Below are 23364 nucleotides of genomic sequence, written 5' to 3' on the forward strand. Positions count from 1 at the left end.
GCCTGGGCCCCAGGAGGCCGTGGGCCGAGGCGAGCAGGCCCCACCTGGCCCTTCCTGCGCAGCTCATCAGCCAGGAGCCCAACCCTGGCGTGCGCTACGAGTATCACCTGCCTCTGGGCGCCCCGCGGCCCGGCTTCAGCTGGAGTCACGGCTCCTGGAACGACTGCAGCGCCGACTGTGGCGGAGGTGAGGGGACCTGGGGTGGCTGGAGCTTTCTCAAGGCTCCAGCCCTAGGGGGAGGTGGACTAGCGGGTGAGACAGCTGCGTGTCATGGGGGTCACCTTGGGGAAACTCAGGGGTCGGGGAACTCTGTGAAGGGCTCCCACCTAAGCTAAGAGAAGCAGAGGGGGCTTTCCGGAGGCCGGGGCATTTCACAGGAGTCGGTACTCTATTGGCAGCGGAGGCCAGGCCTAGAGCCAGTGACCCGGTGTCAGAGCAGGGCTGCATCACTCACAGCTAAAACTCTCCCAGCATCAGTTTCCTCAAATCATTTGAGACTTAATCAAGATGACACTTGGGACGTGTCCAGATGGTGGGGGGCCCAGAGTATGTCTGGTGAATGTTCACTGACTGGCTGCCTGTGGTGGCCTGGCCTCTGCAGGTCACCAGTCCCGCCTGGTGTTCTGCACCATTGACAATGAGGCCTACCCTGACCACATGTGCCAGCACCAGCCGCGGCCAGCCGACCACCGTCCCTGCAGCCCTCAGCCCTGCCCGCAGACCAAGCGGTGAGGCCTTTGCCAGCCCCCTCCACCCAGGCCAGGGCCCAAGCATTTGGGTGGGAAGGGGGCAAGGTCCCTAGGCTGCCTTAGGTGTGGAGCAAAGAGGTTGGGTGGCCCAGGGCTCCCCACAGCTGTGGCTGGAGTGGCGAGGAGGCAAGGGTGGGCCCTGAGCGTGAGGCCAAGGGCTATACTGTCCACCCTCGTGTGCCCACACAGTGACCAGACTGTCCAGGCTGGTGGCAGGAGGGCTGGGGAAGGTACTGGACGCCCTGTCTGTCTGAGCCGGCAGGGAGCTTGGCTTGGCAGAGGCCAAGCTGTGGGCCAGGGATTGGGCCAAAGGGCCTGTGGGCATTGGCAATGCCTTTGTTCGTGCACAAAAGACGTCTTACCTGTATGAGCCCAGAGTGTGGCGCCTTGCTGGGGCCCAGCATGTGTGCGGGAAAAGGGAATCTGCAGGCTACAGGCTCCCTGCAGGGCTGGTGCAGTCCTTCTACCCTCCTGGCCTAGGTGGCAGCTGGTCTCGCGGGATGGTGGTGGGCTTGGCTTTGCACGGTGCCATGGGGGCTGCCCTTTCCTCCGGGTCCCTGTGCCCCAGGGCCAGGCAGGGCCACTCCACACATGGGTGAGCATGGCCGCTCTGGGAGATGCCCCAGCTAAGGTCAGACCTGGAGGTGATGGAGTCTGGCTGGGGGTGATAGGGCACCTGGTGAGAAGGAGAAAGGAGGATGCAGGTGAGGACAGGAAAGCTGAGAGGGAGGCCGTCAGGCTCCGTGTTGCAGGGACCAGCACACGGTGATGGGAGATAGCGAGCAGGGCCCGAGTCTTGGCCTTTGTGCAGAGCTCTTCGCCCCTTACCTGCACAGGCCCAGATGTTCAGAACTCTCTGTCCCTCACCTGCACAGGCCCAGATGTTCAGAGCTCTTTGTCCCTCTACCCACACAGGCCCAGATGTTGAGAGCTCTTTGTCCCTCACCTGCACAGGCCCAGATGTTCAGAGCTCTTTGTCCCTCTACCCACACAGGCCCAGATGTTGAGAGCTCTTTGTCCCTCACCTGCACAGGCCCAGATGTTCAGAGCTCTTTGTCCCTCTACCCACACAGGCCCAGATGTTGAGAGCTCTTTGTCCCTCACCTGCACAGGCCCAGATGTTCAGAGTTCTTTGCCACCTGCACAGGCCCAGATGTTCAGAGGATGGGTTGGGGGGGGTCTCCAGCCCACTCCGGTATGTGAGAGCTGGTGCCCCCTCGGGCCTGGGCTCCAGCCCCTGCTCCTGGGCCAGCCTCACAGATTCCTGCTCCCTGCCAGCTGGAAGACAGGGCCCTGGGCGCCCTGCTCAGCCTCCTGCGGAGGCGGCTCCCAGTCCCGTTCTGTCTACTGCGTCTCGTCCAATGGGGCTGGCATCCAGGAGGCTGCCAAGGAGGCTGAGTGTGCAGGCCTGCCTGGGAAGCCCCCTACCACACAGGCTTGCAACCTGCAGCGCTGTGCAGCCTGGAGCATGGAGCCCTGGGGAGAGGTGAGGCCCCTGTCCAGACAGGATGGGGCGGAGATCAGGAGCTGGGTCTTGGGCCTGGGGCAGTGGCGGGGTAGGGCTGGGTGCTTGTCCTCTGCTCTGGAGACAGATCCTGGGAGTAGAGTGACCTGCTAGGTCGTCTTGGGAACTAGGAGCAGGTGCTTGGACTCCTCCTCTGGTGCTCTTTCTCCTTGAGGATCCCAGGCAGGGTGGGAAAGGCTTGACCTTGGCATGAAGAAGAAGCCAGGCGCATTGTATGGGGGCGAGGGAGGAGCTGGCACTGCCTGGGGCTGCTGGTAACTGTTTCCAGCACCTACATGTGATCAAGTTGCAAAAGAGGGGATGTGGAAAACGCTCCTCAGCCTGGTGTCAGCAGCCATGGTTCAGGCTGTGTGACCTCAAGAGAGTGACTCAGCCTCTCTGGGCCTGGGAGCTGGACATGGGCAGTAGGGTGCTGTCCATGCTTCATGCCAGGCTGGTGGGCCTCCAGCTGTCGACCTGGCATGGAGCCTCTGGGCAAGGACAAGCTCCTGCTGACAGCCTTGTCTTTACAGTGCTCTGTCAGCTGCGGTGCTGGGGTCCGGAGGCGGAGCGTCACTTGCCGAGGTGACGAAGGGTCTCTGCTCCATGCCACAGCGTGCTCCTTGGAGGACCGGCCCCCACTCACTGAGCCCTGTGTGCATGACGACTGTGCCCCCCTTGATGACCAGGCTTGGCGAATAGGCGCCTGGGGTCTCGTGAGTAATTGCTACCCCCCCAGACCTGCTGCCAATCCTGATCCCTCAGGTCTCTGACAGGTGGATGCCCATGTCCCATCCTTGGGTCTGACGTGCGTTACCAGGCGCCTCCCCACCCCAGCCCTTGTGGGCGCCCTCCCTCACCACCAGCCTCGGCACCTCTCTCCTTATGCATGCATTTCTCTCCTCCATCCCCATCCCGCGGGCCCAGTGCTCCAAGAGCTGCAGCTCCGGCATGCGCAGGCGCCAGGTCGTCTGTGCCATTGGGCCGCCTGGCCGCTGCAGAAGCCTGCAGCTGTCCCAACCTGCGGATGTGGAGCCCTGTAACACGCAGCCCTGCCATCTTCCTCCGGGTAAGGACAGGAGGGGCAGGGCGGAGCCTGGCCTGACCTCTTCTGCACTACAAACCTCACCAGCACCTCCTGCCTCTGGGTGTTTGCCTGTAATGTGTGAGCACTGGGACCGCTCTTCTCTTGCATCTCTGTCTACCGAAGCCTTTGCCACCCAAAGAGTCCAACTCTCTGCAACCTCACGAGCCAGCCCTGTTTCCTCCGTCAGAGGCAGCATCCCTTCCCCTACCCCCCATGGCTCATTGTAACCACTGTCACCCTCCGGTTGCTTTCCTTGTACTGCAGTGGTTGTATATGACTTCTACTAGCTATAAGCTTCTTGAGGGCTGAGTCCCTGACTTCCTTATTCCTGTTTATACTGCCACAGAGCTTAGTTAGCACGCAGTAGGCACTCAGTAAATGTTTGTTGAATGACTGAGTGAGTGCAGAGGAGGGAGGTGGTCCAGGAAAGACTGTCCTCACGTGCTGCTTCTGCCTCTGTCTTTGCCCTTCCCCTCACCCCAATGCCCACTGCAAAAGAAGGAGTCCTAGGCATGAGGGGCCGCAGGAGCAAGGGCACTGAGGCCAGCACTTACTTGGTGTGAGGATGTGATATGGAGGAAGGGTGAGGGTTGGGGCTGAGCTGGGGGAGGTGGTGGGTGAGGGGGTGGCCTTCTGACACTGCGGAGAGGTGTGTTTGGCCCTGATGTGCTGATGATGGGGGCCTGTGAGCCATGAAGGGGAGTGGTAGGATTCCAGTGAAGACACATGGCATGGTGGCTAAGAGCCTGTGGCCTGGAGTCACCAGCTAACCTGGGTTCAAATCTCCACTCTGTTGCTGACCGACCGTGGGGCCCGGGGCAGTGCTTCTCCTCTGATTCTCGGTGTGCCGTTCTGTACAATGGGTTGATGAGTGACTTCCAGGCTCATGGTGAGTCACTCGCACAGTGCTCAAACACACAGCGCTGGATAAGCAAAGGGTCTGGAGTAGTGGTGGTGAGGCCATGAGGGGGCCCCTGGGGTCCCTCAGCCTGAGCCTCGCCCTTGGGGTGCAAGAGCCAGAGGATCCTCAGGCTCCCATGGGTCCAGCTCCCTGGAGCCACTCAGTATCCCAGGGCCTTGGACGCCTTCCTGGAAGAAGTGGCCCTGTGCCGGCCCCAGAGACTGGTAGGATTCACATAAATAGAAAGGAAGGAAACGTAAAGAGAGTTTCAGGCCAGGCTGAATTATAAAAGGAAAAACCTTGATTGCTATTTTTATAATTATAAAAATAATGTATGTTCATTGTGGAAAATTTAGAGAAATTAGAAAAGTAGAAGAGAGAGAGAGACTTAAATTGCCCTTGACCTCATCCATTGGTGGGATTCATCTTTAGTGTATTTGCTGTGTGTGTGTGTGTGTGCTTTTGTATCTGCTTTTTCCCCTTAATGCCATTTGGTGTGTGAACATTTTCTAGTCTCATGATTTCTGGGGGCTCCACAGAAGTCTGTGATGGGTGAGAATTTAGAATTTCTGGTGTTTTTGGTACCTAATGCTGTAGCGCATAATGCGTCTGCCCAGGTGGAGGGGCTGGGGGTCCGATGAGGAGGCTCCCTGAGGGGTGGGCCGAGTGGACACAGGGGACTCACCATGGCCACTTCTGCGTCCTCCTCCTCCTAGGTTCTAGAGCAGTGCTTGTCAGTCAAAGTAGAATGCAAGCCACATGTGTCATTTAGAATTTTCTAAGAACTGCCTTAAAAAAGTAAAAAGAAACAAGTGAATTTACATATAATAACATATTTTATTTAACCTAATAAAATATTTTTAACATATAATTGACAAAAATTACTGATGGGATATTTTACATTCTTTTTTTCCACAAGATTTTTTTTTTAATTAAATCTTCAAAATCCAACGTATAGTTTACGTTTACAGTGCATCTCAGCTCAGATGCTAAAATTTCACTGGCATACATTTAGAGTTCATAAAATGTACAGTTGAGAAAGGAGATTCACATACATACAGTTGTTCCAGACATACTGGAGCGTTTTCCAACAAATGAATCAAGTGGCAGTTTTTAAATTTAAAATTAATTCTAATTAAATAAAATTTAAAACTCAGTTTCTCAGTCACTCTGGCCACATTTCAAGTGTTCATAGCTCTGAGGCCAGTAGGGTCCCCAGAACTGGCCCTCGGCCCAGGGTGGGGATGATCTTATCAGCAGACAGGAGGTCTGTCTGGGGGTGGTGCTCTTAGTGTTGGGCCAGATGCTGGAGGGCCTCCGGCTTCCGATTAAATTTGTGTAATAGGCCCTGGGGAGCCAATGAAAGTTTTGGAGGGAGACACCATGAAAGCTGTTTAGGAAGACAGATTTGGCACCTGCCTGAGGGTCAGACGGAAGTGGAGGCAGTTGGGAGGAGGATCCTGGTGGGGAGCGGGCTGCAGAAATCCAAGTGCTAGAAAGAGCCATGGAAATGAAGGGACAGGCTCTGGCCCAGCAGAGCCTGATGCCCAGAGGGTATGTGGGAGGGGGCCTGGGGCTCTGAGTTAAGCCCAAGAAGATGGAAGGGAAGAGTCCCAGGAAGGGAAGCCAGAGGCAGGATGGGCATGGCAGAAAGGTGCCTTTCAAGTTGAAGTGACAGAGGGACAGCAGGCAGAAATTCCCAGGCTGGTTGGGGACTGTGAACTCAGGGCCCAGAGAATGTTGGGAGATGACAGAACTGGGGAGAGAATTTGAATCAGCCTTATCCAAGGTTTTGGCCTGAGTGGGATAGGCAGTAAAATGAAAACAAAGATTTTACCAAGTATCTGGTAGTCTTCCAACCCTAAATAATTATAGTTTAATATTCCCTGGGGACTGGCAAGATGTAGTCCATATGGGAATGGAATTTGCACTTATTTTTTCTAACTTCATTCCATTATATAGTAATACGCTTATGGTGAAAAATTTGAAAACAAATAGAAGGAAGAGAACTCCCTCCCATACCTCCACACATGAAGCACTCAGAAACTTTCACTGTGAGCATTTTGGGGTGTGTCTTGCAAATCGTCTTTTATGCAGCATAAAAAAAAATCCTGTTGTCCTAATTTTCTCTACTCAGCCTTTTGCATTTTTATCTCAAACACTTTATGATGAAATTTTTTTGTCTTTTCTTTCCTTGCTGAGGAAGATTAGCCCTGAGCTAACATCTGTGCCAATCTTCCTCTATTTTGTATGTGGGTTGCTGCCACAGCACGGCTGATGAGTGGTGTATGTCTGCACCCAGGAACCAAACCTGGGCGGCTGAAGCGGAGTTTGCCGAACTTAACCACTACGCCATGGGGCTGGCCCCAAAAATCTTTTTAATAACTTTGAGGTGGTTAAATATCATATACCATAAAATTCACCCATTCTAATGGTACAATTTATGATTTTTAGTAAGTTCACCAAGTTGGACAACAAGATGATGAAAAATTTTAAATATATAGAAAAATTGAAGAACTGTATCCTGAGCTGCCATGTACTCACCATCTAAATTCTACAATTGATATTTTGTTATATTTGCAATTTCATTATCTACTCTTTCATTCCTTCATCTATCAGTCCAATTGTTTGTATTATGGAGCTTTTTTATTGAGATGAAATTCACATAACATAGAGCTAACCATTTTGAAGTGTACAATTTGGTATATTCACAATGTTGTACAACCACCAGCCCTCCTCTAGTTTCAAAGTTTCCATTAAGGAGTCACTCCCCATTAACACTAACCACCTTCCCTGGGAACCTGATCTGCTTTCTGTGTCTATGGATGTTTTTGAGGTTCATCCAAGTTGTAGCATGCATCAGCACTTCATTCCTTTTTATGGCTGAATAACATTCTGTTATATGGATATACCACAATTTTTTTGTCCATTCATCTCTTGATAGACATTTGGGTTTCCACCTTCCGGCTATAATGAATAATACTGCTGTAAACATTCATGTACAGGTTTCTGTGTGGACATATGTTTTCGTTTCTCTTGGGTGTGTACCTAGGAGTGGAATTGCTTGGCCGTATGGTGATTCTATGTTTGACTTTTTGAGGAACCGCCAAACGGTTTCCACAGTGACTGCACCATTTTACATTCCCACCAGCAATGTACGAGGGTTCCAGTTTGTCCACATGCTCATCAACACTTGTTATTATTTCAGTCTTTTGATTGGAGCCATCCTAGTGGGTGTGAAGTGGTACCTCACTATGGCTTTGACTTGCATTTTCTTAGTGACCAATGATGTTGAGCATCTTTTCATTTGTTTGTTGGCCATTTGTTTATCTTCTTTGGGGAAATATCTGTTCAAGTTCTTTGACCATTTTTTTAATTGGACTGTTTGTCTTTTCATCAGTCTAATTAAAAATTTGTGTATCATTTTTTGTTTGATGTAATCGGGATCAAGCATAGAGGCTAATTTTATATCTGGCTTTTCTTTTTGCTAAACATGTAACATTAGCATTTTCTCTGTGATTAAAGACTTCTGAAACATGGGAAGGGTGTTTTATGAAATCACAGGTACTGCTCATTTTCACTTCTGTTGTCCTGGGTTCCCCAGGCCCTGCCTGAGCAGTGGGGTGGGAGCAGATGTTGGTCAGGGCTGGCCACCACTCAGGCCCACTCTCTTCCTCCTCTCTGCACCCCTCCCCGACTGCCCTGGATCCCTGCAGAAGTCCCCAGCATGCAGGACATGCACAACAGCCCCCGGGACCCCTGGATGTCTTTGGGCCCTTGGGAGGCCCCCACCTCAGGTGAGAAGCTCAGTGGAAGCCCCCAACCCAGGGCCCTCTTGTCTTTGTGTCCTAGTGGGTGGTGCCTGGAGATGGAGGTTGAGGGTGGGGCTAGTGGTGTAGGGGGGATGGAGAGAAGCAGGTCTGATGTGGACACAGATGGAGGAGGAGGGGCCTGGTGGACACATTAGCTTCTCTTTTGTTTCCTCTTCTTTCTAGAATCTAGAAACCAGTGGTGGGCACCCCAGGAGAGACCCTCAGCCCAGAGTAATCCCAGAAGAGATCCAGACCCCTACCTGCCAGGCCTGGGCTCAGCACCCTCTCTGCAGCAGTCCTCACACCAGCAGCCCCTGTGGTCTGGTTCAGGCCCCCGAGACTGCAGACACAGCCCCTACGGGTGCTGCCCTGATGGCCACACCACATCTCTTGGGCCAGAGTGGCAAGGCTGCCCTGGGGCCTCTTGTCAGCAGAGCAGGTAGGTGCCCAGACAGCCTTGTCCTCCTCACCAGCTCAGAGAGGGAAGGCGGGGGGCGGGGGGGGGGGGCGGGGCGCTGATTGTACAACCTTGAGGACTTGCTGCTTCCTCTTGCCAAGTTTCCTAATGTGCCAAGTGGGGGTAGAAATCCCTGCTCTCTCTGCAGAAGCCTGTTGAGGTGTAACCTGAGGCTCTGAGAAGGCACATAGGGTATGATTCTAGCTCTCAGATCCAAACCAGGCTCGGGGAACCCAGCGTCAAGGCTGGAAAAGGCCGACCAACTTTCTTCAATTCCTAATAATCCCACCCGCTTCAGCCTTGGAGAGGGGCTGAGCCATCCGAGCTCCCCAGATGCCCTCCGTGTGGCTCTCCTCCTCTCCATGGCCTGCCCTGAACTTGTCCCAGCATGTGCCCACTCCCTCAGGGGCTGGGGTGCTAAGGGCTCAGACTTTGGGGCCAGCAGCCTGGGGGTGATTCCCAGCTCAGCCACTTCCCAGCTGTGTGCTGGGTGGCTTGGGGCAAGTTATTTGGGGGTCTGGATTCTCTCTGATCTTGGCTTCCTCTGCTGAGAATTAAGAACAATGACAGCCACTGGCTAGGGTTACTGTGAGGATGAAACGAATCACACGGTGCTTCACACATAGAATATGCGTCGACACATTCCTTCTTTCGCCTTCCTTCCCAACACCTGGTTGTTGGAGGTGAAATAAGTGGTGGGCTCCTTTGACACCCTTTTCTGCCCCATCTCCCATCTGCTGCTCTTTTGTAGAAACTCCCTAGGAACTGATATGTGGGCAGGCTCAAGTGAACTTCCCCCTCCGTGGTTTTGTGGTGGGATGTGTGCATTGAGGATCTGTCAATTGTTAGGGGCACAGTTCTGCTTACTGTGTCACTGTTACCCTCCCTGGTAGCCACTAAGTGGTCACTAGATGTGGGCAGAGACCAGGGTACTCCAAATGGTATGCCCTGCACACAGGGACACGCCACCTGGTCAGCCCCCAGCTCAGGGAGGCTCAGCACCTGGGTCCTGGGATGCTGGCGGCTCAGGGTCCCCGGAAGGGTGGGGATCAGGGCCGCGTGGTGAGGGGAGGCTGTGTGATGTCTGTCTAGGTACGGGTGCTGCCCTGATGGGGTGTCTGTGGCTGAGGGGCCCCATCAGGCTGGCTGCACAAGGTCTTATGGCAGTAACAGCACCAAGAACAGGCTGGGGTCGAGAGCAGTGACTTCCACAGTAAGTATCTGGTTCATGTGAGGGGGCAGGAGTCCAATGCCCTGGGTCTGCTCAATGCCACTGTGACCCAGGCTCTTTGCAGCTTTGGCTTTGGAGAAGAGAGGTACCTGAAGCCTACTGGCCTGGGCCATCCTCTTGAGGGCTCAGGGCTTCAGAGATGGGCCTGGGCTGGGGCTTGGGGGCTCATCCGACATTCTCTTGGCCTCTGATCTCCCTGGGCTGGGGTTATGCCCTGTGGGCTTATAATTCTGTGCCTCCCTCTTCCTGCCATCCTCCCCCAGGCAGCCCAGAGTCCCCCAAGAGTCAGACCTATTCCCAACTTCCCAACCCTGGGCTTCCTCCCCAGGCTCCCAGGGCCCACCGGCCCCAGGCCCAGCAGAATGAGCCCGGTGAGTGCCGGGGCTCCCAGTTTGGCTGTTGCTATGACAACGTGGCCTCGGCAGCTGGCCCCCTTGGGGAAGGCTGTGTGGGTCAGCCCAGCTATGGTGAGTGGATGCCCCTACTCATCCTTCCTGGTGGGTGGGCTCTGGTCCCACTGTGCCCCCCAACCTGAGGCAAAGACCTTCCTATTAGCTCAGTTATTCATTCATTTGTTCCACAAATGTTTATTGATCACCTACTGGGTGACAGGCCAGAGAACAGTGCCAGATTGTTCTTTTTCCAACAGTTTGCACTCGAAGCCTCTGGCTGCTTATGGGAGTTGGGGAGGGTTGTAGGTGAGGATCCTATGAGAAAGGAAGGCCTATCCGGCCCCCTGGGGGCTCAGCCTCTTCCAGAGGGAGAGATGGTGCGGAGTGGTCAGTACTGGGATGGGCAGGGGTGTCCCCACTCTGCCTGGGATGAGTCCTGGAGGGAGGTCATTGAGGCTGGACCACGGGATACATGGGTGGAGCTGCCAGGGGCCATTACAGGGAGGCTGAAAGTCAGACTGGAGCTGGTGGTCGGGGTCTGCAGGAGGCTGGGTACCTGGATTGGCTTTAAGCAGGGGCCATTGTGGTTACATCTGCATGTGGAGAGGTGGAACAGGCTGTGCTGGGGAGGAGGGCTGTTAGAACAGGCAGGCTGGGGGCTGGAGGTGGGTTCAGAGGCTGGCACAGTGCCCTGAGAACAGGAGCAGGCCCCTCGCTGGGCATCTGCACAGGCCCAGGAGCTCAGGGTTGGGTCAAGGTCAAGCCTTTGGGTTGCTCTGTGCATGCACTCCATGGGGGGGTGGGGCACGAGGAAGCAAGCCCAGGGACCTCCTGGCCCTGACCTCCTGGAGGGCTCTAGTTCTCTTGGGGGAGGTGTACAGGGCTGATTCCAGAGGCTGCTGTGGCCCCCGCCTGGGGCAGGTCTGGGCAGTGAACAGATTCTGCCCCCAGGGCCAGGTCAGGGGCCCAGGCAGGGGTGTAGACATGCTCCATAAACTGGGAATGGCCTTGCTCCTAAGTCTCTGAGGCTGAAGGGATGGTGGGTGCTTCTCAGCAGGGCTCCATTGGGCAGCATTTGAAGCTTTATTACTGGGCACTTTGGTGACATGGATCCTCCCTGTCCCCTTAGCATACCCCGTGCAGTGCCTGCTGCCCAGTGCCCATGGCTCCTGCACAGACTGGGCCGCCCGCTGGTACTTCATCGCCTCCGTGGGCCAGTGTAACCGCTTCTGGTATGGTGGCTGTCACGGCAATGCCAATAACTTTGCCTCGGAGGAGGAGTGCATGAGCAGCTGCCGGACGCTGCAACTTGGGCCTCGCCGACTCCAGCCTGGGGCCTCTGGCCAGAGCACCCACAGGGATGGTGGCAGCAGCAGTCCTGGACGCCAGCAGGAGGCCAGCCAGCACAGGACGGGGGCCACAGTCCAGAGAAAGCCCTTGCCTTCTGGTGGCCTCTGGTGGCGAGACCAAGAGCCTGGTCGGGGGGAGGCCCACCACACCCAGGCCTTTGGAGAACGGCCCTGGGGCCAGGAGCTTGGGCTCAGTGCCCCTGGACTGGGTGGAGATGCTGGGCGGCCAGTGCAACACCCCCACAGCTCCTCCTACAGGTGAGGCCCACCTTCCCCAGGTAGGAGAATAGGGCACCCAGCCCAGGGGCTGAGCCTATTGGAACTAAAACTTTGAGGTCAGCCAGCCCTCCCTCCCCATCCCTTACCTTGAATCCTCCAAACAGCCCTGTCTGGAGGGCCTTGTTACCTTCATTCTATGATAGGGAAGCTCAGGCTTCAGAGACGTGAGACTCACTTGAGGTCAGGTGGCCAGTAGATGGTGGCACCTGGATTCTCGATCAGATCTCACCAGTATACCCTGGGCCTGTGTAGCTGGAAAAGTTTACAGGCTTTGTGACCTTTGGCAAGTCACCCAACTTCTCCAAGCCTCAGTTTCTTGATCTGTAAAATGGTGATATTATCCCATAGGTTTGCTGTGGGTTCCAGTCGTTATTACTCTTGGGTCTGTGTCCTATTAATGAGAGATTTGGGAAGATTAAAAACAAAATAAACAAGCTAAAACTTTAAATTCCAGGGAGGCCAGGCATGTGGTTTAGCTCCCACACGAGTCTGGTGTGTGCTGCCTCTCCCAGCCTCTCCATGCCCTGGGCTTTGTGCCTACCCTGCTGCTGTTGCAGGAGCAGGTTGAGGTAGCAAAGCCTGGGTGTATGGTGGGGAGGTTGGGGAGGGCGGATTCCTGAGTCCATGGGCTTCTAGAGCTTGGCCTCCCATGGGACCCTCAGGCAAGTGCCTGCCACAGGATGGGCACCAAGCTATCCAGTGGGCACACTGATGAAGTGGTGGTCCCTGGTCCTGGCACTTGCCGGTAGGGCAGATCCTCACCTCCCACCTTTCTAGGATCAGCTTGGCAGGCTCAGAGCCCTCCTTGGTGCAGGCAGCCCTGGGGCAGTTGGTACGGCTCTTCTGCCCAGATGACACCTCCCTGGACCCCCAGGCCCAGTGGCAGAAAGACGGGGGACCCATCTCTTCTGACAGGTGTGCAACAATCCTCCTGCTGAGGCAGCCCCTTTGATCTCTCCTGGGATGGGAGGGTGAGTGTGGGGCTATGGTCTCTGGCAGGAGCACTGGGGGCTGCACTCATTGTTGCCTAAGGAGCCCAGAGCTCAAGCCCCTACCCTGTCATTTAGGCACAAGCTGCAGCCTGATGGCTCCCTGGTCATCAGCCCTCTGCGGGCAGAGGATGCTGGCACCTACAGCTGTGGCAGCAGTAGGCCAGGTGGTGACTCTCAGAAGATCCAGCTTCAAATCACAGGTCTCTGTCCCGCCCACCCCCATGGGTTCCCATGGGCCCCAGGGTGGGAGGGCCTGGGCCAGGGTGCCCCCACACTGGAGGGGCTAGGGTGCTTCCTTGGGCCAAGGCATCCTCGTGGTAGAGACCATGCTCCAGTTGGGCTGGGGTGGCTGTCTTAACCCTTGTGGCTCTCATTTCTCCACATGTCCGCTGCCGGCCTCATGGCCTACCCTCCCCTCCACCCCCTTTTCCCCACAGCTCACCTCTTGCTTCTCCTGGCCTCATGACAGGGGGTGACATGGCCGTGCTGTCTGAGGCTGAGCCGAGGCACTTCCCTCAGACCAGGGACCCAGCCCAGGGCCACAGTCCTCAGGACTCTGGCCTAGGGAGGGAAGCTGGGGGCCTGGGGGCTGTTTCCTCCTCACATCCACGGTCCATGACCAGGTAACAGTGCAGCAATGCCATCCTGCTCTCAGCCTCCCCTCCCTCTCAAGGGCCAGGGCCGATGGAAGTCTCAGTGGGTGAAAGGAGGGAAGGTGAATGTGTCCCCATGCTAGTGTGTGCTGTGACCAGGCTTGCTGGCCCTGCTCAGGGCTCTGCAAACTGAGGACTAGAAAAACATGGCTCCCTGAGCTTGGCCTCTTGAGAAGGAAGGGGAGCCCTCCCCCCCGACCCCACGCAGTGGGGAATGGTGCAGGTCCATGGGCCCAGGACTCAGAGGCTGAAGGAAGGGAAGACACCGGGAGCTAGAGGGCCTGAGACGGGCTGGAAGAAGGGTACAGTTTACAGGGGGGATGCACAGGGCTGGGGGTGCCCAAGTGAAGGACCTAGTGGCAGACGTGCATGGCGGGGAAGAGACAGTTGGAGATACTGGGTGGGGGGATGGAGAGAGGTAGAAGGTAGGTGAGAAAGCCAGAGGTGGCTTTTAGACTTTGCCCCAGGTAGTTGTGATGGTGTCCTAACCAGAACAAGCGGGGGGGGGGGGGGGGGGGCGGCGGTTATGGAAGCCGAATCTGGCTGCAGAGGGAGAAAGGGGCCATGACCTGAGGCTTGTGCAGAGGTCGTCCCCAGGCACGGATGGGAGCCGGGAAGGCAGCGTCAAGGACTCCCTCATGGCTGTGGGATGCTTGTTCTGCAGGCTGCGTCTGGACCGGAACCAGCCTGGGGTGGTGGACGCCCATCCAGGCCAGCGGATCCGGTTGACCTGCCGTGCTGAGGGCTTCCCCCCACCAGCCATCGAGTGGCAGAGAGATGGGCAGCCCCTCTCTTCTCCCAGGTTTGTTCAGCTCTTCCCACCCCACCCCAGCGTGTGGAGGCCATTGGGGGAGAGAGCTGCCAGGTGTCTCTCCCGGTCAGTCCTGAGCAGGACTCCAGGGGCTCTTGAGATGGAGCTGCTGGGTGCAGGGCTCCTTGGGCAGACCAAGATTTGGGTCTCCAGGCCTTTCCAGAGTGTAGTTAGTGGACAGAAGTAACAGGCCGGCTGAGGGAGGAAATGGAGGCAGACACATTTCTGGCTGTAATCATAATAGCTAACATTTATTGAGCTCACAGTGAATATGAGGCTTGTTCTCCATCACACAATCTGCAAAAGAGCCACATTGAGGTAGGTGCTATTTTATCCTCATTTTACACACAGAAGCTTACCACCACACAGCTCCTAAGTGGCAGAACCAGGATTTGAGCCCACTAAATGAGTATATGGCAAAAGTTAGAAACCTAAACCAGAATTATCTTGTATCACAAAAATTGAAATGATTTTATTGCCAGGCTTAAAAGCCAGGCATTTTCAATTGAATGAGAGTGTTGGCAGGTGGAGGACCTCAGGGCCTAAGGCAGACCGGCCTTTGGCCAGACCCCACTGGACAGCCTTTCCCGAGGGAAAGGAAGACCCTGCCCATCCCTGCCCCTCGCCGGCCCCCTAGGGCTGGAGCCAACTGACTATGCTTGGTCCCTAGACACCAGCTGCAGCCCGATGGCTCTCTGGTCATCAGCCACGTGGCTGTGGAAGATGGTGGCTTCTATGCCTGTGTTGCTTTCAGTGGGCAGGACCGAGACCAGCGATGGGTCAAGCTCAGAGTTCTGGGTAAGGTGGCAGTCCTGAGTGGAAGGGTGAGTGGGGCCAATGGCCTTTGAGGTCAGATGGCAGGTGGGGCAGGATCTGTGTCGTGGCTGACAGTGCCTCCTCCTTGGGCCCAGGGGAGCTGACAATCACCGGGCTGCCCTCTACTGTGACAGTGACAGAGGGTGACACAGCCAGGCTGCTGTGTGTGGTGGCAGGAGAAAGTGTGAACATCAGATGGTCCAGGTAAGGCTCTTTTCCAGGCAGGCCTGGTCCTCAAACCCTCATACCTGAGGTTGTACAGCCCCAGAGGTGGTCCACCTTTCTGCGGGCATGTTGCTGTTAGCACTGCCCCCACCCCTCATTCTTCTACTCCTGCCTCTAGGCCTGGTGCCATGGAGGGGGCTGCAGCACCCTCATCCCACACAGTGAAGCTCCATAGGACTCCTGTTTCTTCTGTTGGTTGGGCTACACCAGAGCTTCTCAACCACAGCACTATTGACATGTTGGACCCGATATCTTTGGGGTTGTCCTGTGCGTTGTAGAATGTTTAGCAGCATTTAGGCCATCTACCCACTAGATGCCAGTAGTACTCTCTCCCAAGTCATGACAATAGAAAATGTCTCCAGACATTGCCAAATATCCCCTGGGTGGCAAAATCTCTCTTGGGGTTGAGAACCACTGGGCTACACTCAGTTTTGGGGACCTCAGTGGTCTTTTACCTTAGATCAGTTGGCCTTTTGTTCATTCATCAAACATTTTTTTGCCCACTTCCTCCTTGCAATGGGTAGGACTAGGCTGGGCTCTGGGAATCCTGGGGTCATCTGAGCCCCCAGGATACTCCCAGGGAGATAGCCCAGGGTCCTATGAGCTCCAAACGAGGTTTGCCCTAAGTGCTGTCTGTACACAGAGGAGTGAGGCTGCCTCTTGTCTGGGAGAATCAAGGAAGGGGTGGCCATGGAGGTGACTTTGGCTGGGCCTTGAAGGCTGAGAGGAAAAGATGTTCTTGGTTGAGCCTCAAAGGTATTTGAGAGTTGATGCCAGGAAGGGAAGGGCCCTGCACACTGGAGGGGAGAGGTGATAGGCACTTAGAGGTGGGCTGCCTCTTCTGTGGCCTTAATGCCAGGGGAAGGCAGAGGGGAGCCCCTGGAGGCTTTTCAGCTGGTGCTCTCAGTCCAGCCTGCCCTGAGCAGGTCCTGGCTCTGATTATCCTATCAGGCCTGTATTTTCAACTTGGCCTCTCCTGGATCTTCCCAGCAGCAAACATGCTCAGGACTCCTCTCTTTAAAACAAAACCAACATAAAAAATACCCTTCTCTGAGGCTGTATTTCACTGCAGACCCTGGCCTTCCATCAGGCTCCCCTTCACAGCACAGCTGCCTATACTGGTTGTGCTGCCTATACTGGTTGTTTCCACCTGTTCCCTCATGGCTCAGCCCTTGAACTGGGGCCTCACACTCACCTTCCGCTCCAGGGATACAGCCCTGGCCAAGGCCACCAACTGCCTCCCTGTCTCTAAATCCTCCAGACACATCTCAGTCCTCACATGACCTGCAGTCCTCTCCCGCTGACCACTTGCTCCTCCTGAAATACTCCCTTCCCTTGGTTCCAGGAAACTACTGTCTTTGGTGTTCTTCCTGCTTCTCTGGCTGCTGCTTCCGTTTTCCTGGCTGGCTCTTCTTCTCGTACGCATCCCTTAGAGGCCAGTGTACCTCAAGGTCTGTCCTTGGATCTTGGTTTGTCTCTCTCTAACTTCACCTTGGGCAATCTTGCAGATACGCAGTTCCTGGGACCATCCAGTGCTGATACTCTCTGGGTCCAGACCTCAAATCTGACACCTCCTGGAATCTCACAGGCACCCCAAATTCAAAATGGTGGAAAATACCCTCACCCTTTACCCTCGTCCCTGCCCTGGATCTCACCATGTTGGAGGGGCACCACCATTACCCAAGCTAGAACCCTCTGTCATCCTTGATTTCTTCTTCTCTCCACCTCCCACATCTGACCCTCACCCAAGTCCCTTTATTTTACTGCCTGTGTCATCTACCAGGCGTGCACTACTGCAGCAGCCACGTACCTGGTCTCTGCTTTCAGGCTTGTCACCCCCACTCCCCCACTGCAGGCTGCCATCCTGTCAAAGTGCAAATGTTGTGTCAGTCCCTTCTCAGCTTACACCCCTCCATTACCCCAGCAGCCAGTTCAAACTCCTGACCAGAGCCGTGTACTCTTCCTTCCTCTCTCACTCTCCTTGCTCCGGCCATGGCCTTCCTTCCAGCTCCTGAGTCCCCCTATTCTCCCTCTCTGTTGGCCAGCCACTGCCTCCTCCTCCTCAGGTCAGAGAAGTCTCCCCTAAACACCAGCACCCCCACCCCCGTGCCCTGGAGGCAGGCTGTGCTTATGTCCTTCACCCAGCACAGGGCCTGACACCTCACGGCTGCTTAAAAGACCTTTGTTAATGAAAGGTGCGAGTGGGGTTCCTTTGTGGCTAAGAGGCAAGTTTACAATAACTTAGATCAGTGTGCTCAGATGGTGTAAGTTCACCTCACTTTTGAGTTATTTTGCTTTGTTAATGTTCTATCTTTTTGGTACTCTGTCCCATCTCTTTCTTGAAGTGAGGGTCATTTGTCCACAAAGAGGGAGTAGTTGGAATGGTCTTTGATTATCTGCTTCCTCTGTCTCCTGGCCCTGGGGCCCTGGACAGCTCTCCCAGTGTCCTCTCCCCTCCAGGAACGGGCTGCCAGTACGGGCTGATGGCCACCGTGTCCACCAGTCCCCCGATGGCACACTGCTGATCCACAACCTGCGGGCCAGGGACGAGGGCTCCTACACGTGCAGCGCCTACCGTGGAAGCCAGGCAGTCAGCCGCAGCACTGAGGTGAAGGTGGTCCTGCCAGGTAAGAGAGGCCTACCCCAGGCATTTGCTTGTTCTTGAGGGCTGCCTGCGTGCTGCGGAACGCGGGAGAGAGTGGGCTCTGCAGTCTGAGGGACTCTCGTCCAAATCTTGGCTCACTCTGCCAGTTACTGGTAGTGTGACTTGGGACCAGAGGCTTAACCTTCCTGAGCCTCACTCTCCTCATCTGTACAGTGGGCCATTCCACTGCCTGATAGTGTTGTAGTGAAGATGAAGGAAATAATGCGTCTGCTGGGCACCTGGTAATGGCTTAATAAATACGTATTGTTATTTAGACTTACTGATTTTGTTTTGAGAAATATGATTGATTGGAATTTCATTATAATACTTAAGGCAGACAGAACATTAAAATCTGTCCATTTTAATCAGGGTGGCAAAGAGTGGTTCTATGATTGAAAAGTGCCTTTTCGGCCATTTGACCATATGCGATGGGATTATTATTACCATCTTACAAATGAGACAGATATCCGGAGCTTAAGTGATGTTTCTGTGAGTCACACAGCAAATTAGTGGCCAAGTTGGGACTAGAACCCAGGTCTTTTGACTCCTTATATTTAATGTTCTTTTCATAAACTACCTGTAATAGTAGTAATGCAGGCAGAACTTGACCTGCATTCTTCAATAATTTGATATTTTAGCCTTATATTCTCCAGCTCTTGCTCTTTGACTTATATTTCAAACAATCTAAATACCATATTGTAAGATGTGTAATTTTCATACTACTAAGAAAAAATGCTATCAATTAAATGACACAATGCTAAGACACCATCAATTAAGATGCAGTCCAACAGAGGTGTTAAAATGTGAAAATAAGTACATCTCAGAGTTGATGAAATAGACTGTAGTTTAATGTTCAAACTCATACGAGCTCTATGTTCAAATAAGCCAGAGGGGAAGGGGAAGGGGGAGCTGACTGTCTGAATGGCAGGGTGGTGCCCTGGGCCGAGTAGCTGGTTCTCTTGGGGCCTGATACAGACCTGGGGGAGAGTGTGCCTCTTCCCTTACAAGGCCCTCCCTGTGCTGGTCTGCCTGGACGGACACGACTGTCAGGGCTGCAGCACTGCACCAGGAGCACTGTTATACTCAGGGGGTCGGGCCTGGCTGCCTCCTGTGTGCCAGACTGAGGAGGGTGGCCGGCCAGTGCTAGAGGTTGAAGGGTGTCTGGTAGAAATGTTCTTAGTGAGTTGGACTGACACGTAGGCTTCCAGTCTGTGAGCTCCTTAGGACAGTGACTAGGACTTGTGTCCCCAGGGCCCAGCCCAGTGCATGGCATCACTAGGTGCTCACGTGCATGAAGGCATTACTCCAGCAAAAGCACCATACCACAGGGGCTACTCTTCACCTCTATCATGTCCAGCAAATTGATCTCTTGTCTACATACTAATCAAACGTACAAGACTAGAGACAAACCAGAATGCAGATTTACTAAGAAAGGGAGCTGTTAGGAGGACCCAGATGATCATGTATGAGTAGCTATAGACATGTCCACGTGGGAAACCAAATTATAATCTGAAACTTGCTTGATGACAAAGTCTGGTGAGGCTCCTGATGATGTGTTGTCGGCCAAGCTGAAATCATGTGACGTGACTGCCTCCTGGACAGGATACTTATGGCCTCAGTCAGGCTACCTCTCTCCTGCGCTCTGCTGGATGAGTGTTGCCAACCTTAGATAATTTGGGGGCACCTTTCTTGACTAGAAGCTGTCTCCCTCTTCTCTTTAGCTGTATTCCATTGATTAGGCTGCAGATATCTGCTCTCACCTATTTGTCCTACTTGTAGGGTCTCACTGCTTGAGGTTGCCACACTTGGCCCTATTCATGGTTTGGTGACGTACTGAAGGCTACTCACACTCTGCTGTAAGGGCCATACTTCTACTGTGAGAACTTCTCAACCTTTTTGCCTAAAAGACTGGGGTGAGAAACAGAAAACACTGTAGGGATAAAATATAGGGGGTCACTCACTACGGCGCAGTCTCATTTTTCAAATGAGGGAAAGAGGCTATGGGGCAAAAAAGCACTGTTAAGCACTCAAATTTTAGCCATGGTTACTAGGTGCCCAAGGTGCTATTATGATCTCCACTTCAGATGGGGAAACAGAGGCAAAGAGAGCTTAAATAACTTGTCCAAAGTCACCCAGCTGGTAAGTGGGAGAGCCAGGATCGCACCCAGGCAGTCTGGCTCCAGATCTGGTGTGCTTAACCCAATGCTGAGCACCTCCTAACTCTGGGCCCTGGGATAGGCCCAGGGCTGCAACAGCTGAGATAAAGTTGATACCAAATTACTGATATCTTTAAACAATAGGCATAAATGGCTTGCTATTTATATAAATGTGGGAAGTTAGTACTCTTGTTATATTGATACACCAAACCTTTATAAAGTCATTCACTGGTTAGGTATGGTGTTTTAGAGGTAGTCTGGGAGGAAGCGAAGGGAGAGAGGATGAAGATGAGCTTTCCCTGGCCCCACAACGTCTGACGTTAGGGAAGGTTCTACTCAGGCCTATGCCAAGCTGAGTCATAAAAGCCCCTTCCTGAAAGAATAGGAAAGTTAAGTAGATGAGGCCACTTCAATTCTAAGATGAAGCAGCAGAATGAAACACAGGGATTTATGAGACACAGAAGCTCCTAGTAAATTCAATGCGGGTGGGGGGGCCACCCAATGCTTTCTGGTCAGTATAGTATTAGAGCCATAGTTCACAAGGCTGTTTTTCTATCACCTTGCTTAATACTTATTGCTTTCTCTGGGGAAAGTGGAAAAGTTGGAAAGATGGGGAACTAAGTGACTAAGATAAGCTGGGGTTATTGAAGGCACAAAACTTTTGAGGTTGGAGGAAACCAGCAGTGAGAGAGAGAAGACAAGACAGCTCCTGCCAACTCAAAATTTTACTTAGGGCTAATCCAACTCTCTTCTTCCCAATCCAGAGACCAAGGCAGTTGACATTCAGCTCTTCAGGTCTCCATAGTAAGGGCAGGGAGTTAACTTTGAGATGTTTAATCGTCCACTCAATATTTGGGAGTCTGCGATGGGCTATGCCCAGGGCTGCAGCTGCAGAAGAACAGAAGGACCACTGCACGCTAAAGTGAGGCCAGCAATGGGTGGACACTGTGATCCCTCATGTAGTTGTACACACAGGTGTTAAAAGGTTATGGAGTAGCTGCACTTGTTTTAGAATCTGGCAGTTATAGTGCTGCTTTCCCTTTAAGGAAATGAAATGGTAGGTGAGCATTTTCAGCATACACAGAGCTTCCTTACCACTTTGTCTCTCCCTGTTGTTTTGCAGCACTGGCCGCCCAGACGAGGGACCCCAGCAAGGAGTGCATCGACCAGCCGGAGCTGGCCAACTGTGATTTGATCCTGCAGGCCCAACTCTGTGGCAATGAGTATTACTCCAGCTTCTGCTGTGCCAGCTGTTCCCGTTTCCAGCCTCATGCTCAGCCCATCTGGCAGCAAGGATGAAGGCTAGCTCCAGCCCCAATTCTGAAACAACTCGTAGGGCTGGGAAGAAGACAAGACAGACTCTTGGTCTCCCCTCTCTGGCTGGCAAAGGGAGTTATCTTCTGGAGACAATAGCCGTTTCCCTCCCACCCCCCACCCACACCCCAAATCCCACCATGTTTAGCCACAGCAGCAGTCAGTACCACCATTCCCCTGTAGTCCCCAGCAGTGTCTGCTGAGTTGTCAAGAAGAGGACTCTGTTTGGATAAGGACACCCTTTACTTTATAACTTCCCTCTATAATTTCTGTTACACAGGATCAGTTCACTGCGTTTTAAAGCAAGCTACCAGGGTTCTCACTTCATTTAAAGCTGAATAGGGAAATGTGTAATGATTTCAAAGTTAAGACCTATCTCCCAGGGAAATACCAGCTCCTGCTGTGTCAGGGAAGTATTCTTTGACGCCAGATGATCTAGTTCTAGCAAACCGTGGTCCATTGCTCTAGTCTCTCTCGCCCTTCTAGGTAGTATAGCATTCAGCTTCAAATCCCATTTGTGTATACTGTTAACAGCATAATGTTTGTGAAAGCTCTCGGCAAAGTGGAATATAATGTAAGGCTCAGTATAGGGACTTGGGGTGAAAGAGCAGCAGTTGTATTAGTGTCTGCACATGAAAGAACTGGAAAAGCTCCTTACTGTCATCAGGAAGCTGTAGCCCGAAGCCCTCCACCTGAGGCCGACATGCAGCGCCTGGCTGTGAGGATCGTCTCACACCTGTATCGAGCTGATGGGCCTGCTCTGTACAGTGACCAACGAGGAGCTTCTCCTCAAGTAGGACTCTGTGAAGCAAAATGTTTGCTGCCAGATAAAAACCAGACTGTTATTAAAAACAGCATCAGCAGGATGGGGGGACCAGTGGTGGGGAGGGCAACGTAATAACAGGAAAGTGATTTCAGAAATGGTTTGTGTTGGAGGAAGTCATTCATGATCTCTCAGAACCTCTAACAACTCCTCACTGTAAAACAAGAGGCCTGGATTCAATGAGCTTCCGAGTCCCTTTCTGTGTGAACCTTCTAGAAATCCTCCAGAGGGCCAGCTGGGCCTAGTAACAGAGGTTATTCTTGGACAAAGGAAAGACAGGCATTACAGGGACTAAAGCTCTCAAAGGTGACTTTTATTACCAACACACTGGCTGGAAGAGACAAAACTGCATCAAGGGTGAATGACTTCTTGGTCTACCTCTCATTCGACAAAGGAAACATGGGCCAGGAGCAGAGGTCTTTTTTTCTTTCCATTTAAAAAATATTGAAGAACATTCCCTTTCATTTACTACGGCTGGTTTTGCTATAGAAATTGGAAAATAAGGGCCCCTTTCTTGGACTCCCCAGCTCTTTAATTAAACCAGTATTTGGCTAATTAATTGGCAACACGCTTCAGAAAGTAAGTTGGTTAGAGGTTAGCTCTTAGAACTAGTCACAGTATAGTAGGTAAAGGTTAGAGGCTGAGAATAAAACTCAATCTAGACCAGTGGTTCTTAACCCTTTTCTATATTGGGAGCTTTTTAAACAACCTGGAGTTCCACTCCCCAGCGATTTTGATTTAACTGGAGGATGGGCCGGGCACGAAGATTTTAAAAGCTCCCCAGGTGATTCTAATATGTATCCAAAGTTGAGAATCACCGCTCCAGCCCCAGACTTCTCAGAATGTGAACAGTGGTGAAATGCAGATGATTCTGATTGCGAGGTCTGGAGTGGGGCTGAGATTCTGCATCTCGAACCAGCTCCTAGGTGAAGTCCATGCTGCTGTTCCAGACCACACTTTGGGCAACAGGACTCTGACGTTAGAGATGTGCTTAGGATCAACCAAAGCCTAAAGTATGAATACCAATATGAATTTTAAGAATATATCATCAATCAGTCCCAATAAAAGATTTTCTAGCCACCAAATGAGATTTGCAGCAGCAGTAGAATGGAGAGAGAACAAGAACTAAAACCCATTTGCTAATAAAGGGGAAAGAACAGCCCTTCATG

General features: G+C 53.1%; 1 protein-coding gene across 1 annotated transcript in view; it reads left to right on the top strand.

Annotated features, from left to right (window-relative positions):
* PAPLN (papilin, proteoglycan like sulfated glycoprotein) overlaps positions 1 to 22037 on the top strand; it is a 41565-nt gene extending 19528 nt beyond the window's left edge. The window contains exons 9-26 of the mRNA XM_058566874.1: positions 63 to 186; positions 602 to 728; positions 2028 to 2235; positions 2787 to 2969; positions 3181 to 3322; positions 7958 to 8038; positions 8237 to 8492; positions 9603 to 9723; positions 10070 to 10208; positions 11263 to 11740; positions 12539 to 12676; positions 12829 to 12953; positions 13223 to 13376; positions 14071 to 14208; positions 14888 to 15015; positions 15129 to 15237; positions 17719 to 17885; positions 21182 to 22037. Of these exons, the coding sequence (XP_058422857.1) occupies positions 63 to 186; positions 602 to 728; positions 2028 to 2235; positions 2787 to 2969; positions 3181 to 3322; positions 7958 to 8038; positions 8237 to 8492; positions 9603 to 9723; positions 10070 to 10208; positions 11263 to 11740; positions 12539 to 12676; positions 12829 to 12953; positions 13223 to 13376; positions 14071 to 14208; positions 14888 to 15015; positions 15129 to 15237; positions 17719 to 17885; positions 21182 to 21357 (2994 nt within the window). The 3' untranslated portion in view covers positions 21358 to 22037. The remainder of the gene's footprint in view (positions 1 to 62; positions 187 to 601; positions 729 to 2027; positions 2236 to 2786; positions 2970 to 3180; positions 3323 to 7957; positions 8039 to 8236; positions 8493 to 9602; positions 9724 to 10069; positions 10209 to 11262; positions 11741 to 12538; positions 12677 to 12828; positions 12954 to 13222; positions 13377 to 14070; positions 14209 to 14887; positions 15016 to 15128; positions 15238 to 17718; positions 17886 to 21181) is intronic.
* The last annotated feature ends 1327 nt before the right edge of the window (positions 22038 to 23364 follow it).

The sequence above is a fragment of the Diceros bicornis genome, chromosome 24 (assembly GCF_020826845.1).
Source record: "Diceros bicornis minor isolate mBicDic1 chromosome 24, mDicBic1.mat.cur, whole genome shotgun sequence".
Lineage (NCBI taxonomy): Eukaryota > Metazoa > Chordata > Mammalia > Perissodactyla > Rhinocerotidae > Diceros > Diceros bicornis.